This window comes from Falco naumanni, chromosome 1 (genome assembly GCF_017639655.2).
Source record: "Falco naumanni isolate bFalNau1 chromosome 1, bFalNau1.pat, whole genome shotgun sequence".
NCBI classification, from domain to species: Eukaryota; Metazoa; Chordata; class Aves; order Falconiformes; family Falconidae; genus Falco; species Falco naumanni.
The window spans coordinates 111294097-111313398 of NC_054054.1; the positions used below are offsets into that span (position 1 = coordinate 111294097).

The 19302-nt window shown below is 43.6% G+C and overlaps 1 protein-coding gene across 2 annotated transcripts; it reads right to left on the reverse strand.

The window, feature by feature from the left end:
* Nucleotides 1-1658: 1658 nt before the first annotated feature.
* Nucleotides 1659-19260, reverse strand: HEATR6 (HEAT repeat containing 6). 2 transcript variants are annotated; one of them, XM_040578076.1, is made up of 20 exons: nucleotides 19039-19260; nucleotides 18015-18122; nucleotides 17460-17600; nucleotides 16361-16476; nucleotides 14543-14657; nucleotides 14178-14279; nucleotides 13619-13756; nucleotides 12199-12488; nucleotides 11663-11840; nucleotides 11157-11363; nucleotides 10504-10603; nucleotides 9890-10248; nucleotides 8841-8963; nucleotides 8198-8284; nucleotides 7050-7184; nucleotides 5740-5862; nucleotides 4568-4692; nucleotides 3784-3880; nucleotides 3128-3332; nucleotides 1659-2674 (listed from the first exon to the last, which is right to left on the reverse strand). In XM_040578076.1, exons 1-20 carry the CDS (start codon nucleotides 19243-19245, stop codon nucleotides 2124-2126), a joined length of 3507 nt encoding a protein of 1168 aa, XP_040434010.1. In that variant the 5' UTR covers nucleotides 19246-19260; the 3' UTR covers nucleotides 1659-2123. The 2 variants fall into 2 exon arrangements, with proteins under 2 accessions (XP_040434010.1, XP_040434013.1); XM_040578079.1 differs by lacking the exon at nucleotides 19039-19260 and adding an exon at nucleotides 18311-18420.
* Between the last annotated feature and the right edge of the window lie 42 nt (nucleotides 19261-19302).

Below are 19302 nucleotides of genomic sequence, written 5' to 3' on the forward strand. Positions count from 1 at the left end.
TAGCGTCCGGTACCAAGCAGGGCTCTCCACTAAACTGACAGCTCACGTGGGAAAAACTGCTTATACCGCCTTCAGCCAAGGCTACTTCAGCCTAGAAATTACTTTTGCTCCCAAAGATAAAAGAAAAGTTGCAGGTTCCCCAATACAGGTTGAAGTACTGGATGTGGTTATTTAGAAAGCTTCAGCCGCCGAGCACGCAGGCTGCTACCAATGCTCAGCAGGGACACTCGCTTTTTTTTTTTTTATCCAGCCACTCAGGCTCTCAGTTTGCCTCTATCGCTCACTTAGTGCTGCTCAGAGCCCAAGCCCATGTTTCCTCAAAAGGCCCTTTGGTGTTTCAGGAGCCAGGTGAGACTCCACCATTGTTTTTATTAAAATGAAAGAGACTGGCTACATGCTACTGAGAATCACAGCAGCACCCATCTGCTCCTTGGGGCGCATAAAATTAGAGATTTCTCCATTCAGAACATCCTGGCATTGGATGTGGGCTACTGGAGCAGACACTGAGCACAGGAACACGTGCCTGTATGTTGGATACCTAGCCCCCAGCTGCCCCACCAGCAGTATTTCAGCTGGTACAGTACATAGGCAGCTCTAGAGATGCCAGCAAACCCAAGCAAGACCTGCAGGCAGAGTTGTTTTCAGTGGTAACAGGACATTTCTTCTAGGGGCAGAACAGAACTGTAAAACATGGGCTCGTTTCAAATGGTGGGAACTCAAAAGATGAGTACAGGTGCAACTGCAGCAGCCAGAGAGAGGAAAGGAGCAAGTGTCAGTAACATGAAGCATATCTGGGGTTCTCCTGAGCCAGGATAGGGCCCATGCCCCGCTAAGGCCCAGCAAGAGCCATGCTGGGGCCCAGCAGTGATGCTCAGCGCTGCCTCTCTCCTCCTCAGCCTCTGTCCCAGGCAGCTGCTCAGCATTTCACAGCGCTCAGACAAGCCTGACCATACCCCAAGACATGGGCAGAGCTGCTCCTGCTGCCGGCTGTTACAGGGGGAACGGCAGGGAACAGGCCCCACACATCCAGCAAGAGTCTGTTACTCCAAAAGGTTTTGGTACTCGCAGCACTTGACCTGAGGCCTGCTGAAACCAGCGGCAAAGATGGAAAACCAAAGCAGATGAATTTTGTTTCCCAAAGAGCTTTCACAACAGCCAGGGCTTGCGCCAAGCTCTGTTCAAACATCCACCCTGAGGTTAGGGCAGCAGCCACTTAACTCCCAAAGCGCCCCGCAGACCAGCTCATTCCTGGAGGCATGGATTTGCCCCCAGCAACATCAGACTGCTCAGTCCTCCACTGGCTATCAGCGCAGTAAGCACACAGCAAACAGAGTAAGTAACATAGTCACAAAGGAAGGGGAAGGGGACAGAACTTCAGAAACAGAAACAAACCCACATGGAGTTTAAAACTGCACCTCCCACAGAAAGGCAGACAGCACTGCTTGAAGAATCAAAATTCCAGCCTCTGAGACCTGCTTTGAATTTTTTGGCTTACACAGCACAGTACCATCCACCTGGAAACAACAAATTTTGAGGAAGGAATCTTTCTGGAAGACAGGATGAGCGAAGGCAGCAGAGAGGGCCAGGCCAGGTGTAAGACACCAGGAATGTAGATGGGTAAAGGCAAAGTGTGTTTGCTCTAAGCTATTATTCAAATATTGGCATATTTGGGTTTATTGCAGGAAAACAAGAGAGACAACATTTGCAGTGCTCAGAAAACCAAAACTCTTCCAGACCCCTCCTTTACAAACAGTTTTGAATACAGCAGCAATAGCAACAAAATGCTTTTAAATAAGCTGAGAGAACGGGCTGTTGTTATGAAATATCCCAAGAAGGAAAAGGCATTTCTTTTCCAAGTGCGAACATGGTAACAGTTAAATATAAAACGAAATCAAGTGAAGACAACACTTGATTGAACACAAAAATAAATAAATAAATTTAAAAATGAAGTTCTACAGATCTTTTCATGAGGCATTATGAATGGTTTTAATAAGTTTGAAATAAATTGTTTACTACCAGCAAGAAAGAAATTTTTCTTCTGGATGCCACGTGTAAGCAGAAGTAGCGTGTTTCTTCTGTGCCCAGTCAGAAGTGACTGAAGTCACTGAAACAGGTGTTTCCTTCTAGGCCTCTGCTAACAGAGTGGCGCTGCCATGGTTTGTCAAGACATCTTCCAGATAAACAGACAGTCCTACTCCAGCTTTGCCCTCCAGCTGTTTCTCTATCCCACTGAGATGTTCGATAGCTCCTTTTAATACTCTCTCCCTCTCGCACAAGTCCGTGTGATTTCCTGCTTCGTTCTCTTCAACCCCTGATTTCAGATATTGCAAGACGTAGGATTTGATCGCATCCCCATGTTCCGTTATGGTTTCCCAAATGACTGGCAGGTCTGTGCTCTTTGCCAGACTCAACAAATGAAGCAGAGCCTGGCAGATCTGCGTTCTGAGGCTGGCACTGTACTTGAATTCCAGAAAGTCCTCAGTGTCTTCACTCTTCTGCAAGGCTACCACCAAGGCACTCCAGATTTGGCAGAACTGCTCAGTGGAGCCATAGCATTCCCTCTTGCTAGGGATGGAGAGGGCCATGGCCGATTTGATTCGGACTTTAAAATTCTTGCAGGACTTCACTACTGAGGAAAGTGCACTATACGCTTGCATGGTCCAAGGAGCCTCTCCTAAAAAGATCCCAAAAAACCAAGACTTCCTTTTCAATCAGTCAAAATATACAAAACTGTAAGTGTATCTCCTAAACATTTAATGGGTTTACATTTACTGTATTTATTCTGGTCTAAATGAGAGAATCTGGGGTTATGAAATGAAAAATTAGTTAAAAAACAGTTAGTCTTTTTTAAGCAGCAAAGTGACATTTGGCATCTATTCACAGCTATAATCCCATCCTCACACCCTTTTCTAATGTGACAGATCCAACTGAATACAGCACAGTTATGCCTGTACTGGGATTCGCAGGATCTCAACATATTTCACTGGCAAGAGTTCTAGGAAAGCTATGACAGCAAGATTCAGCTCAGTTTGATTTCTCCCCTCTTCCCCAACACATTTGTAACAGAGACCTTATCAAAACCACAACCTGCTGTGCAAATCCAAAGCCAGCGGGACAAGTTACTCACCGAGTGGCAAGGCAGGGTTCTTAAATACATTCCCCAGTGCGTAACAAGCATTCCAGCGCACTTTCATAGCGGCCTCACTCTGAACAGTAGAAATAAGGGCCTGAAGAGATTCCTCGATGGCTTCCCTAAACCTGGGGTTTGCTATGTGATAGGGTTGGAGGAAATGAAGCACATTCCCGAGAGCCCGGACTGCATTACTCTTTACCTGGAATACACATACAAGAAAAAAAAAAAAAAGAACCACCATTCTGGCTTTCAGCTTATAGGCAAAGCTTTTGTCAAGCCTGCTACAGAATTGTGCTCAGAGCCAACAAAGAGCTCATCTGGAATCAGACTGTGTCTAATCAGATGGTAACTTCCTAAATGCCACCAGAAAGATCACTCTCTGCTCACAGTCACCTTGAAAACAAAACAAAAATACCAAAACAAACACGAGAACACCCCTGCACTGCGGAAAAGTGCAATCAAATGCCCTGCAGATCAAACAACACAGGAAACCTCCGAACAGGAGCCCTCAAGAGGATACTGAGTTGCAGCTCCCCGGCCACTGGGGCAAAACGCCCCAAAGTAACTGGTGCCTCTTCTGTTTTTTTGAAATAAAAATGCAACAGTTAACTACAGTATGGTAACTCCACCCTCCTTCCCCTCAGTCATACCTTGTCTCTGTCCTTGGATGCTTCAGTGGCAGATCGTAACATTTTCAACAGCAGGAGATCAGAAAACTCCTCTTGAAAACTTTGTCCCATGGTTTCCCTAGCAGAAGAACCACACTGTGAAAGGCCAGCTCAGATGATCCATCCCCAGAGATGTGATACAATCCTTTATAAACGCGTATGAACAACCTTCACTCTTTCGAAGGCTAATATGTAAGGCAGACCTTACTACATGTGACCACTATGTTTATTAATTTAAAACCAAACTATCAATGCAAGAAAGCTGGTTAGCAATGCATTAAGTCTGTAATAAAAAACAGAGGGCAATGAATTGCTCAGAGGCAATTCTGTAGCAGGAATATATGATAACTATTTCTCTCGTTAAAAATGTAACAGTAGGTTAGACTTCCTTCAGTCTTTGGCTTGAGGAAATGTTAAATATTTATTAATTTCACTTCTGTGTTACATTGAAAGTAAAGTAACCAGGGAACATGCAATTGCACAAAACAACATGCAAGAAATGGAAAACTGAAAAGTAAACTTGGAACACACTCCAGAACTAATGATTAGAAAGACCTAAACCCATGCAGTTTAGTAGAACTCAAGCCCAGACAAATACAGGATATTTATAATACAGTGTCGTGCACTGGCAGACACACAGGCTAAAAAGTGGTTAACAAGAAGCATCCAAGCCAAATTTTTGCTTTTTTTGATACTAAGTAGATCCTGACGCTATGGGAATAGGGGCAGAGAGGGGAGCTCCACAGGCCGAGGCATGCTTACGTACATGTTGATGATCAGAGTGTCTGTAAGATTGCCCAGGGACCAAGCTGCTTTGGCACGGACGTTCGGAGACTTGTCATGGAGGGAATTCAGAATAGCGTTTGCTGTGTCTGCCACAAACATCACGTCCTATAAAAGTAAAAAAGGCTGCAAAGTCAGGAAGTTTTAAAAACCTCAGGTGATTTCCTTAGTAACAAACACATTCTGGCCTTTCTAGGGAAAGTGATACCTGCACAGAGACCAGCTTTATTCACATACTCTTCTTTTGTAGGTGACAACTTTTAACGTGTTTATGGTGCTCTCTGTACAGCTTTGTTTGACAGTCTAGGCTTGCATGCTGACCAAGTTCACCACTCTCTTAGGTAGCTGTTGCTGAAAGGTTTCAATATATTATTTCATTTCATTGGTGCTTTAGTTACTTTGGATTTTAACATAATTACCTGGACTGCCAATCTAATGCTCATCAAATCCCCCTCTTAAAGTAATTGCTTCTCCAAACTCCCTGTTGAGCAGCCTGTTTTACCTTCTCTTCTATGGCATATTACATTTAATTTTCATTCCCTTACCTACAGTAAAGGATTTTCTTTCAAAATATTTCGGAATCAAATCTTAATGTCAGCTACTGCATTGGGTTTTTTATTACAATCACTCATTTCAGGCCACATGGCAAAACCTACAGTCTTCCAGCTCAGCCAAGGTAAGATCAATTTTTTTTTATGGAAACAAACCAGCATTTTTCTCTAAATAAGCTTTACTTCTCAGTTTTAAGGAAAACTGAAGCCTTCACATCAAAAACTTGTTAAACTCTACAGAGCGGTGTACAGCTGTCCCCTTCTTCCCAGCTCTACCCCATCTCTTGCAGCTCCTTTGTGCCAACCCAGCCTTTCCCACTTCTGTCCCTGAGAGCTTGGGGAAGATCCTGACCTCCCTCCTTTTGCTCTCACTTATGAGGCACTCTGCCTTCTCCTTCACCTCACTTAAAACTGCACTGGTTCTGTTCACCACACAAAAGGCAAGAGCAGGTCTGCAGACAGTAAGGAAAAGCTATATACACGCTACAGACCAAAAGCAAGAAGGCAGGCCAATTCTTTGCAAAAGAACTCCTGTCCCACATCTTACGGTTCATCAAACCCATTATAAAATGGCTCAAAATAAGAAAAAAAGGCCAGTTCTGACCTGCCGAAGACAAGAGAAGAGAATGTAGACTCCAAGCGCACGTGCAGCAGCAGCTTTTACGAGTGGGTTCTCACTGTGGTTCAGGCCAAGGAGCAGAGTGACGCACAGTATCTGCTGGTCATTCTGCAACGATAAGCAAGCAGTCATGGCAACAGAGAGAAACTGGAAAGATCTCTGTCCCACAAAGTGAGACAGCTGACAAATACTCTGAAAGACCCTAACAGTGGAATCTATAGAAGCTACTATTTAGAGTGTACTCTTTTTATTAAAAGTAAATTGACTGGCATTTCAGGATGCCACACAGGAAACGGGAATGGTTCCAGCAAACACTATCTTGTTGCTGTTGGATAAGACCACAAAGGAAACCAAAATATTAACTATCATCTAAATGCAGACAGCATGGCCCATCAGAGGTAAAACAGACTGGATCGTTTGCGTTTTCCTGTCTTACTTCGCTCTTTCCCCTTCATTAACAAGGACAGCCAGGCAGATTAAGTTCATCTTGGACAGATTGTCAGTTTACCAACCCATGACAAAGAACTTTGTTTCATCAGAGCAAAGGGTCAGAGTGGGCACTGACTCGACCCCACACGGCGACAGGGACAAGAGTGTATGGGATCAAAGTACAGGGTGATGAAGTACATGCTGTACTTTGAGAAACCAGATGGAGAATTCCAGAGATACTGCTGTACTAGCAATTCTTGGGCAAATGAGATCTGGCAGAGTACACCCCATCAAGAAGGGCACAGTGACATAAAAGGAGCTGCACAATGCAGTGGTGATACACTGCCAAGGCTTTCATGTTTAAAAGCATATTTCGTGTTGCAAAAGGAGAGGAAGGCCAACACTTTTGCTTGCTTCTGCCAAGGCAATCACCGCAGTATGGTGTTTTAAAAGCCAGCCAAAAGAAAAAAAACATACATGCAAACTGGTGAACGTCAGTCCGTGGCTGTTAGCACAGCCGCCTCTTCAAAGACTTAACCAGCAATATCCCTTCTCCCCTCACTCAGGCAATGAAACTCTTACCCTCATCTCCCATGCATCATCACCAAGACTGAGTATTCATGGCAGGGCCAAACACCTTTGGTGACCCATGGTTTAATTGTCTTGACAGACTACTCCCAACATTGCCTCCTCCAATCTTCAACAGTCACAACTTGTTCAGAATGTTAAAAAAAATAAAATCATTCTGGAAGGTTTCTCTACCCTCTCCTTATGAGTTTTTAAAGGGTTTACAGTACTGTAATCTGGTACACAAGAACAAAGCCTCAATAGGTAAAACCGCCACACTTCAAGGAGTGCTCTCTTACCTGCAGACTGCTGAAAGCTTCTGGCAAGATTGAAGACAGGGCATCACAAGCGCTTGTCTGAAGAGTCACATGTGGAGAGTTCTGAAGAGTGCCAGGTAAAGGGCCATTTAACATCATAGTCCAAAAAGTTACAACCTACAAAAGAAGCAGCCAGGTTTACCTATTTAAACTCAGCAATTACACCTAAATTCTACAATAGATTCTCTTTTCCTATCATCATCTTTAAGAGATACTTACAGCAGGTAGCATCATCACATGTGAAGGTGATTACAGCTGTCTGGAAGCTTAAAGCACTTAGCATTCAGAAACATTTTAAAGATATTTTAGTACTGCTGTCAAGTACTTATTCACTGAGTTCTGTTTCTTTCCTTGTCAAGGCCACATGCACTCAGATTAGATTCCATTAGGTAGAATTACAATCCCATTCTTGAATCCACACAGCTGGGTATTTTCATTTGTCTGACAATTTACATTTGTAGCAAGTAATTGGAATCCAGTGCTACCAGACATTTCCTGTCTTATAAGGTCATTGGCAACCAGCTCAAAACTTAGCAGAAGTCAAAGAAATTTTCAACCTTGACTCTGTTCACAGAAGCAAGACTTAAAACAGGCCTATGTTACTTCTAGAATGCCAGTTCCTCAGCTTCTACAAACTTAACCAACAGCCAGCCTCAGACAATGAATTTTTCTGAAGTCACCCTTTATTGTGGTTCTGGCCACTCTCTCTGCACTTGTGAGCAACCAGACTATGTAGGCTGGCTCTTGTAACAACGCAAAGTCCCCAAAGCTCTAAAAGCGTACATCTAGGTTTTGTGCAGCAGTAATAATGCAAGCAAAATCAGCACTGTTCTTCCAGCTTTCTGACTTAGAGCAGGCAGGAGAAGGAGGGATGGGGGAAGCCAGAGAAGCAGCATTAACATAATGTAAAAGAAAAACAAACAAAAAAACCCACCCCAACATACCTGCCTACAGACAAAAATAAATGCCAAAATAATGCAAAATTGTACACATCACCATCTATAAAGCTGCAGGGTACTGAGTCCCTTTCTGCTTTCCTGCAATTGATTTATCTGTATCCATGCCAGCGACTTTGCAGAGTTCAAGGAAGCTCAGTGAAGCGGAATTTCAGAGGGAGCCCACACACTTACCACGCTGACTGGTACTCTCTGATCAGGGGCAACAGCTGAATCAGGTTTGTACTGCTGCAGCACACCTGTGCCCAGCTCCTCCAGAAGCTGCAAGGAAACAAAAAGCAGCTAGGTCTTTATCAGGGATGACTCAAGTACCACGGCACTGTAAGCAGCCTTTACCTAGGACTATACTTACTCAGGGAATAAAAATAAAAGATTCAGTATTGTTTCAGACTATTCTGTTCCTGGTAGTGAAGAAACGAGAGAAGAAGCCTTGCTTACAGTCTCCAGCCTGAGCAGCACAACAGATTGCTACACAAAGACAAAATCTCTCTGAGTTTTCCTCTGGGTGACAGACTACAGTTCCTGCACCAGTTGATGCTAAATCAGGGAAGGGCCAGTGTTACAGTCCTTGCATTTTCCAAGCTTCCTGGGAGACGCTCTGCTCAGAATTCAAGATTGGAAGCAGAAGGTACATTTCTCAGTGTCAGGGTACTACACTTCCCAAAGAGCTACAGCAGGCACCAGCTTTATGGTGTGCTACATCACACATGCACACAGATGCTATGAATATTCATCACTACTCATCTGTATTTGCAAAGCACACTAACAGCTAAAACTGACTTGGCAAAACAATGTAGACATTTCCTCATGCTCTTACTTTGGCTCCATGAAGCTGAATGGATGGATCCATTTCTTCCATGCATCTGCAAGCCACTTCTCCAAGTTCTAGGAAATAGCTCTGAGCCATAGGGAAATAACCTTTTACAAGAAGAGCCAACACCTAAACACACATACAAAAAAAAAATCTCCATTCAGTGTTTTTTCCTTCTATGAAACCAAAATACCCCAAAGACACACAGAGAAGACGTTAATGGGCTGATCAACACTGGGACCATAAACTATACTCTAATGTAACAGATACACCTTGCAGCACAACTTCTAGAATACTAGAGCTAATTAAAAGCCTCCCTATTCCATTATCTTGTTCAAAGAAGAGCCACAAAAGCACTATTGGGTAGCAACACAATTAATTATTTACTGTAAGTGAAGTCTCCTCTAGCTAAAAAACTAAGCTGGAGTGCCTGTAAGAGCAACACATTCTCTGTCTCCTGTAATACTGCTGCTGCATTCTGTGAAGCTGGATTTAACAAATACTCATTGTTCCAGAGTAAGAGTGAGACTCCTTGGGATGCACGTTACAAAGTCTTACTCTTTTCTGTGGTTACATGAAGAAAAACAAGGCCAAGCCTCATCATTCACAGGTACTCCTTCAGTCACACCAGCATCATTCCACAGACCCCTGCAGACTGTTTTTTGACTGCAAGGTTCTACCCTGCTGTTTTCTAGCAAAACCTTAATTTAGATTCTGTATGGGGGAGTCTGCATGGGAAGATTCACAGTCTTCACCAGATGCCAGCACACACAACCAAATAATATTTTAAAGTACCAAAGGTAAGAAAATCACAGGCACATGAACTTGTTGCAGCAGGTTTACTATGGGATGGACAGTTACGCTTCCACAGGCATGGAATCAAAATACTCCTTCAGTCACAGCAGCTCAGACATGCTGTGCTAGCCAATGCTTTAGCTCAAGTCTCACCAAAAGAGCTAGGAGCAAAGGCAACCCATGGCTGAGGCTTGGCTGACATGAGGCAGTTTGATATCGTACCAAGCTGTTCATTTTACAAGCTAGCTGTTCACCCCCACCTGCAAGGATTCCAGTCGAAGGGGACACGGTTCATAAACGCTGGAAAACGATGGAAAGTTAGCATCACTGTCAGAACAGGAATCCTCTCTGGGCAGAATGATGACGGAAACGCAGAGACGGAGAAGCCAGCATGGTTCTGAAGACGTACATCCCACTGGATTTTCTGGAGGCTCCCTTTCGGAGGGGAGTGCTTTTCTCCACTGCTCAGAAGAACTAAAACGGTGAGGTGTTGTGCTACCACTATTATTTAGCCCTGAAGAACTGGGCTGTTGCAAAAGTAACTGCACCTCTGGTAAAGGCGCTTGGACAGATACTATAGCCCCTAATAATGTAAAACTAGAAACTCGAACGTTAACATCTGCAAGAAAGAACAAGGTAGGGGAAGAAAAAGCCAGTCCTTAGCATCTCACTGCCATGTCAGCGTCCTTCTTCAGCCGTTTTCAGACAAGACAGATCACAACATATGATTCGATAGCAATATATATGTTTATGTATTTATGAAGCCGGGGGGGTGGGGTAGGGTGGTGTAGGAATCCACAACTATTTTGTAATAAGCAATGCTGAACTGAGATACAGCATATACAAAAAGGCTCCAGTCAAACAGAATGCAAACCTTTATGAGAAATGTACGGCTTTATCTGGTTCCAAACTCTTGTCAACAACCCAGGTTTTAAACGGCTGTATGGTGCATTTGAAACCAAATTTGCAAGGCACTGAAACACACAAAAGAACATACATGGAGTGGTGGTTACAATGTCAAGCTGGCCTCCAACCGATTTGTTTTTACATTTGCAATTTAGGTCATTCAGACAGCTAATTATCTGAAGGCACCTGAAAACAAATGGCCCACTTATCTGCTGTTTGAAAACTGGTTACAAACTTGGCTCCTAAGATCAAGTATTCAACTACCGTGACCTGACATAAACACCAAGAAATTTCAGTAGCCCATGGAAAGCTTTTTTTTGCCAATTTGCATTCCAGTTTTAAAGCCAATGTGAGTCTTCAGAATCACTTCATAGGTTCATTCAGCTCCAGAAAGACTACATGAAAGAAATGCAGGAACAAGATAATTGTGCTGAAAGGAAACCCTGGGACTCTGTAGGAAGACTCAGTCAATGAAGCCTTGTGAGACCACAACAGTCTATTTCCCACCACCACCTTAGTCCTCAACAGCTCAATCATTTCTGTTCAACCTTTCTTCAAGACTTAATCTAGAGACCAACATCACCTCTTGGGCAGCATTTGAAACATTCAGAGGACAGTTACCTTGACTATTTGCGTCAGTGTTTGAGAAGAGGATTCTGCCACCAGGGCTAGCAGTAGGCAGCGGTGCAGCTCCCGGATGCTAGAAGCAATAGTTGCAGAGAAGGGAGTAAAAGCTGTCTTGTGATCATTAGCATCTTCAGCAACAGAAAGAAACTGCTTAGAACCTTCCAGGATGGCTGAGAGAACTTGAAGAGCACAGGCACGGGTCTGAAACGATAAAACATTTCTGTTACCCACTTTTAACACCTCTTTCAAGCTGATGGAGAATTTTAAAGTTTATGAAAGTCTCTGGGAAAATTTAATTCCAACTATCTTTCCTCATAACATTAAGCAGTATACAACCAATTCTTTTTTCCCTTAACCAGTACGTCCTCTTTTATTACTTGTGGTAAGTGATCAAGCAACACAGATATAGTAGCCAAAGTACTTACTGAAGGCCAGAAAAGACAACTCTTAAGATTAATATGGAAAAAATACAACGCTTTTTCTACTCAGAACTGCCTCACCTTTGGAGAAGGGTCCTTTAAAGCAATAGTCATCAAGGACACTGACTGGGGGCTGCCAATACCAGGGGCATCAGGAATGAACGCTGACCAGTAGCCATAAAGAACTCTTTTTTCTATTGATTTTATAGCGGAGAGGAAACAGGCTAGAGCCCCTTGACGAACATTGGCTTGATAAGATCTTAAAAACAAACAAAAAGATTAATGAAATAACATCAGTGAAAAGTAATGGACTTCTTGCACTTGTATTAGTGGCTAGCTGTGAGAAGAATTTTTTTTAGACCAAGAACAGGAAGATAAATAACAAATTTACTGCTTACCAATTTTCTTGTCTCACCACATAAATCAAAAGAGAAAGCAATTTCCTCAACAGTTTTGATTAAGAGCAACGCACTAGGATCCTGTGGAAATGTAAGAGTCTGTAAAACTTGTGCCTGATCTACAGGAACCAAAGGTATGCTAAACATGACACATGAGCTTAAAGTGTTACGGACAAGAGTACACTCTGCTACCATGTTTATGTTTACATGAACAATCACCTCGTTTTGCTCTGTATTCCACCTTCAGCATCAGAATATTCCGACTCACTGCTGCTGATTCGTTTCCAAATAGTATAATGTGAGGACAAGTGATCCTTTCCAGCAGGCACGTATGCAACATCCGATGCACGAGTCCGAGGATCCAAACAAGGACTGTTCTGCACATCCCCCAAGTGTAATCTCTGCATGTCTGCTCCAAGGACTGATTCCTTTCCTGCATCACTCAAATCTCTTCCTTCTTCCCCAGACTCTCCTTTCTTTTGTTTCCCTTTGGACTTTTTTCTTCGGTTCTGTTTTAAGGTAAAAATAGATATTTTTTTTTTTTTAACCTCTTGAAATAATATCTAGAAAGATGTGCAAACAATTTGTAGTTGTAAATCTAAGGGAAATAGGTCTCATCTAAAAACAAAACTAATTGCTAATCCAGAATAAAAGCACAGTTTAATATAATAAATCATGCTGTCTTTATAGGACATCAACATCAAATTATACAAGTTTCTAAATGAGTTTTTAGATGAGATTTAGTTTAACCAAGAGTTATCACACCTATTTAGTGTCTTCTGTCGCAACAATGCTGCACGCAAGTGCAATTATAGATATGTGCAATATTGTACATACAGAAACGGTCACTTCTTTAGTACCTGAGAGATTGCAAACTCTGCTTTTAGTAATATCAGTACAGTAATACCTTAGTGTAAGCAAGCAGTTTATATCTGAATAGCCTCAAAAATTAAGCTTTGGCCTCTTCATCAGTAAAGCAAAAGATTTCCAAGAAAACTTTTAGTTAAAAATCATAGTTCACACAAAAGCGATTAAAGAAGAGGAACAGTAAATACTTCTGTAGTTCTTTTAGATTTACAGTAGGTATTGAACATCTAAAAATGAACAAGTCAACATGACTATACAACTTTATTTTCTCTAATGTCTTTCAGATAATTGGTAATCCAAAAATGTTTACAGGGTTAAAAAATAACCTGCAGAAGCAGAACACATGGGGGAGGGAGGGAGGAAATCAGTCTCTAGATGAACTTGACTTCCCTAAGAATGAGTCAAGCAATTGTGCAAGTGTTAGAGGAGAGAAAATATAATCTATAACATTAAAAGCTTTGGCTAATCTGCACGCACCAATCCCGTGTCTGCAGGCCAAGAAATCTTGGCTGCAGATGAACAACTGATGCACACAGCTTAACTCGGGAAAACCGATCTCTGCAGAGCTGTTTGTTCTCGTCACCTGAGTTTACAAAGCAATTTTACTCAGCGCAGAGATTTATAACCAATACTTTTAAAGCAAAGGATGTGAAATGGATCACACGCTCAGAAGACAAAGAGCCTGTTAGCCACTAATATGTCAGGTAACACACAACCGCAACAAACTTGCACATAACAAGTGTGCAGCAGAATCAGTATAATTTCAGCTTACCCCTGTCTGCTTAAAGGCGGCTGGTTCTGATTGTTCCTGTTTGACAGGCGACCTTTTATCGTACTGAGGTAAAGGAGCCGGGTACAAGGCTGTGGGCATTTCTATGCTCAGTCCTGGCAGTCCATGAAACATACATTTCTAGAAGAGAAACAATAACGTTAACACTCTTTCCCTTTTTGATGCATGAAGATTTACTGTATGTTTACTCAGGTGTTCATCAATTTTCAGCTGGGCTTGCGATCCTTGCCCCAGGTCTTGCCTCTCCCCATGCTACACAACAGCTAGGCAACATCTGAAATTCAATTGTATCCAGAACGATTTTAAGTAGGTCCAAAAACACCAGCCTCCCATCTTTCTCTCAAATTCTTTTGTGGGAAATGCAGTTAAGGTGCTGTGAGAAAAACTCAATGTCTTGTTTATATCTTACACTACATTTGCCACCACACTCAGGCTTCTCTGCTCCCTCTTTCTCATCTTCTACTGTTTTCCACTTAACAAGCATCCGGAACATGCACGCTTCAGTGCCTGCCTCTTTCTCAAGGTGGGTTTAAGTATTTACCTTTAACACTGCAAGAAGAGTTCCAATTTGGTCAGTTTGCATCAGTTTCATCTTCCCACCATTGAGAAGCAACTGGACACCTTTCAGTGCATTTTGCAGTAACTGAAAACCAAAACACAGAACTACTTACTTTTCTTTTCCAAAACACTGAAGGTTCACATCTTTCAAATGACCTTCTAAGCAATTACTGTTTTGCTCAACATAATCACTGGGACAGTTACTTATGTATATTAAAAAAGAAAAAAAAAAAAAGACTATTTAAGCAAAATCTCAGTTGACAACACTCCAAATTTCATCTATTCCAAACTCCAATATTCCAGTAGCACAATCTCTTAATTATTCTAGACAATTAGACTCACACTTACCATGCAAAAAGTGATGTCATCTACATCAGCGGTTTTTGAAGACTGCAGAACACTTAGAAAAGTTTGAAAACAGACACTTCTGTAGGACTCATCCAAGTATGGCTGTCCAGGCACACTAAAGTTAAAGCAAGAGGAGACAAATGGCTGGTTTATAGTCTGTCCCACAGCTTAATAAAGATACACACTTATATTCAAGCCCTCTGCTACACTGAAGAGCACATCCCAGATGGATGGATGGCTCTTTGAAAGGGATCAGCTTTACTGCTACAAAGAACAAAAGGAAACCTTCTGCACAAAGAGCTAGCACAATCATAGTGTGCCTTACACCTACTCTGCTTCTGTGGCCACCTTCTCAATTACGATGACTCTCCGAGCGTAGCTTAACAAGCTGTCATGCTTATAAATGCTCTTTAGGCAAAACCTGGCATTGAAAAGGGCTTAGAATAACTTTTTGACATTTCCCTAGTTTCCATGAAGTCTGGACAACCTTCATGTGCTGAAACATTTTAATATCCACTTGTCTTACTGTAAGGAGAGGATAACTGCACCACTTCATCTTTGCCACCTTGAGGACCATTTAGTAAGAGCTGGCCATTGTTGCAGTGGATTCAGAGTCATTAAACAAATTCTTTTCTAATGGATTCCTAAGCACTTGGTTCCAACACATTTAACTACTTCAAGCCATCAACGCATGCTTGATAATACTCACAGGACAACTCTAATATTGCAAGGGATTTGTCTGAAATTAGAATCAGGGAACAGCTGAGGTTGGAAGGGACCCCTGGAGATCATCTAGTCCAACCCCCTTGCATGAAGTAGGCTCAATCAGAGCATATTGCCCAGGACTGTGTCCAGTCAGATTTTGACTATCTGCAAGGATGGAGACTCCACAGCCTCTCTGGGCAACTGGTTCCAGTATTCAATAATCCTTACTTCTGGGTTTGTGGGCTTTTTTCTTCATATGTTTAATCAGAATTTCTCCTATTTCAGTTTGTGCTCATTGCCTCATGTCCTTTCACTGGGCACCACTGAGAACAGTCTGGCCCTGTCTTTTTCATTCCCTGCCATCATGTGTATATACACACTGGTAAGATCCTCACTAAGCCTGCTCTTCTTGAGGTTAAACAATACCAAGTCCCCACACAGAAAAATCATCATGCCCCAAACTGCCAGATGCTGCATTTATTTACATTAAGTAGTTCTTCAGACTTCACTTATAAATGCTGAAAGTCCAAGTTTTTCTGGTTTTCCATTTGTTTTGGTTTTTTTTTTTAATATAAAAAAACAAGCCATCTGTTCAGGGGAACTGTTAATCAAAACTCTTTACAGCAAGTCCAAATATCTATTGCTTTTATTAATTGCTTGCTTGCCCACAGTGTCTGGTTAGTCAAAATTCTTCCCATATAGCAGCAAATGAAGGTTTGATGTTGCTGTGGCATCAGCATATTTACATGTGGAGTGGAAAAAATGCATGAATCACAAAAGAATAACAGACAATCACTATAAAAATTTGTAGCTGACCACTTCTTATGCAAAACTAACTCACAGAATCACTGCAGGGACCAGACAGCACAACGCTTTTTCTTTTCTTCCCTAGTCTCTGTAACATTGCTTTTGGAAGACTGAGTTTATAGTTTTATCCACAGATGATACAGTATCTTGGAGCACTAAAGATTTACATTTCAGATTCATGCATATACACCTTACCAGTCCTAAATTTGCTGTTCCTAGCACAAACAGAGCAGACCAGCTGTTTGTGCTGTCAGATGTACATCTTCTAAAGCATCTACACCACCATCTGAAAAGGCTCACACGCACCTGAGACACAGGTTTGCCATGCTGCGTACTGCTGCCCTCCTGAGTTCCACGTCTGGCTGAGCAGAATCACTGAACTGCACCAAGAGCCCAGTTTTGCCCAGCAAATCTGGAAGATACTAAAACAAACCACCACAAGTCATTAGGGGTCAGGGCTCTTCCCTCAGCCTCCTGGTTCTTCTGTTTGGTAGCTAAGCATATCTGTGCTACAATTGTCAGCTGCAATATCAGATTCCATAGACAGATTATGTTTATAAATACGACATGAAAATATTAATTTCCAAAGTTATCTTATTTTGTATTAAAAAAGTATCAAGTGTGAGCATAGTTCAGACTGAGTCTCAGTTTACACTTTCTCCTCAGACATAAAGCTATGTTAGTAACAACTGCTGTACCAAACTGCTGCCATTATATAGGCTACAAACCCACGCAAGCTGGCAGCTCCTAAAGTGCTAGCATCACCACCCTGTGCTTCAGCCCAACAGCAGAAACTGCTCTGCAAGCTGCCAAGAGCCGGTGACAGCAGGAGAATTCGACTATCAAACACTTCCAGCCACACTGCAGCTACAAGAACCTTCATACAAACCTCAGGATTGATAACCTGATAGTCTCTGCTTTGAAACAGCTTTGAGCCTCCACACACTAAAGACCTGATCTGGTTAGAGAATAAATTTCAGGATATTCAATGAGTCTGCTGAGTAACATGCAATTTGAAGCTCCCCACATTCTTCCTGCCTGAAACAGGCATACTCGTGTGGTTACTCTGCACACTACGTCTGGTGCCTTTTAATAGCGCACCTTTGGCTCAAGCCAGGTAATAGGTGATCCCTACAGCTACAGCAGTATTCACTACGGGAAGAATCTTTGCTATCTCCTGATTATTAGTATACACACCTATGACACCTGAAATTTAGACCTTTCCATAACTATCAGTCACTATTTAAATGGGATCTAACCTTAGCATGAAAGGTTTTTCAATGCAATTTGAGAACATGATACTTTTTTATTCTTTTTTTTGAGAAAAAAAAAAATAAAAGAAAGTAGAAACAGGAGAAGGGTGCAAATATTTTTGTGGTTACTTTCTCTTAGGTTGTAAACTCACTTTCTGACATTTAGGTCCATTATTGTAAACAAGAGCTGCTACGGCTTGCAGAATTTCAACATGCGTCCAAGAGCTGCACTGCTTAAGAGCAGAGATGCAGTAGGAAAGAAGAAAATTCAGGTTCTGTTCATCAACCATCACCTGTTGTAACAGAAAAGGACTGTGGTCAAGAAAACAATGTCATGTACTGTTAAGAGTCAATATACCCAGATATAGTGGTTACAGACTCAGGTGATCTGACTGTTACAATTCCACACTGTCAGAGTCAGCTGACACTTAGGAAACTGATAAATCAACACAAGTGTCCTACAATCAAGAGCACTGCCAATGGCGTATTGCTTCTGACTGAAAGCTGGTTTTATATAAGGAACTATGGCAGGGCTACAGATCAGAACCTCAGCTAAGAATAAATAAGAAAAGCAGTGAAAATCCAGAAAGCTCTGCAGGAAGGTCAGCTCCGCAGCCCCGTAAAAAGATAGATGGCCTCCCTGGCTTAGTGGGAGACCAGGGAGCCAACACACAGGGAAAGGTGGGACAAGGCCAAACGTTTTGTACCTGAAATCTGTTAAGCAAGTGATGGATAAGCTGACAAACTTTGCTGACAAGATGTTCCTGATCAAGGTGAACCAGCTGACAGGCTTGGACAAGCAGAGTACAAACATCCTAGAAAAGAAAGCCACAGTGTATTATTTAAAGACTACAAAGCCAGGGTGGAAACCACATCATCAGCTATGACTTTGATCGCACAACCATATCTGCATGTGGACACCACTAACATCAATACACACGGACAATGTAATAAAACGAATGAAACCCCAAGTAGTGAGCTTGCCCCTCATTTATCCACAGACCTTCATCCCCGCACAGGGACGTGCTGACATGGACTCAGATTGCAGGAGTGCTGTTCAAACAGCACTGGAGCAAAATCAAAGCCAATAATAATGGCAAAAGTAAAATACAGGAACGGAAGGGGGGGAAAAGCATCATTGTCCAAAAAAAAAAAAAAAAAAATTAAAAAACCCAATTAATTTCAGAACGCAAGCCTACTCTGGAAATAGAATGAAGAAAAACCGGTAAGTCGGCACCATTTACAGGGCGATAGGGAAGCACAGCGTGCTCCCAAGGAAGCAGTATCGACACTGCACAGGGCAGCGCTCAGACCTCACGGCTGTTAACGAGAGCTGGCCTGAACGGCACGGCACGGCACGGCACGGCACGGCACGGCACGGCACCGGCCGGGCCCGCCGCCCCCCGCCCTCACCCGCCAGCGGGCCCGGGCAGCCGCCGGCCGGTGGCTCAGGGGGCACCGGGGGCGATGGCGACGGGCGCCCCACGCCAGCCCGCGCACCCCCGGCTTTAGGGGCAGGGGCGCGCGTGTCCCCCGCACCGGCACCACGCGCAGGGGGGGGCGAGAGCGCGCGCACGCGTGACGTGAACCCGCCCGTGACGTGCACGCCCGCGTGCGAGCGCCCTTCCCCCCCCCCTCCCCCCCCAGCAGGCACATCCCCGCGCGTTTGCGGGCGGCAGGACCCCCGGCCCCGACCCTCCGGCCCCGCTCCCCGGCCCGGCCGCGCGGTACCTGAGGGCTGGGCCCGGCCACCGGCGCCGGCCCGCAGCTCTCCGAGATGAGCTGGTCGAAAAGCAGGTGGAGCTCGGTGCGGCGGTGGCCGCCGTCGGGCCGCTCGGCGCCGGGCTGAGGCCGCAGGGCGCCCAGACGCGCCAGGTAACGGCGGAACGAGCTGTCCAGTTCCAGCTCCTCCGGCCCCACCACCGCCATGGCCGCCATCTTCCGCCTTCCCGCCCGCGGCGCTATGGCAACGGGAGCACTTCCGGGGCGGGGCGG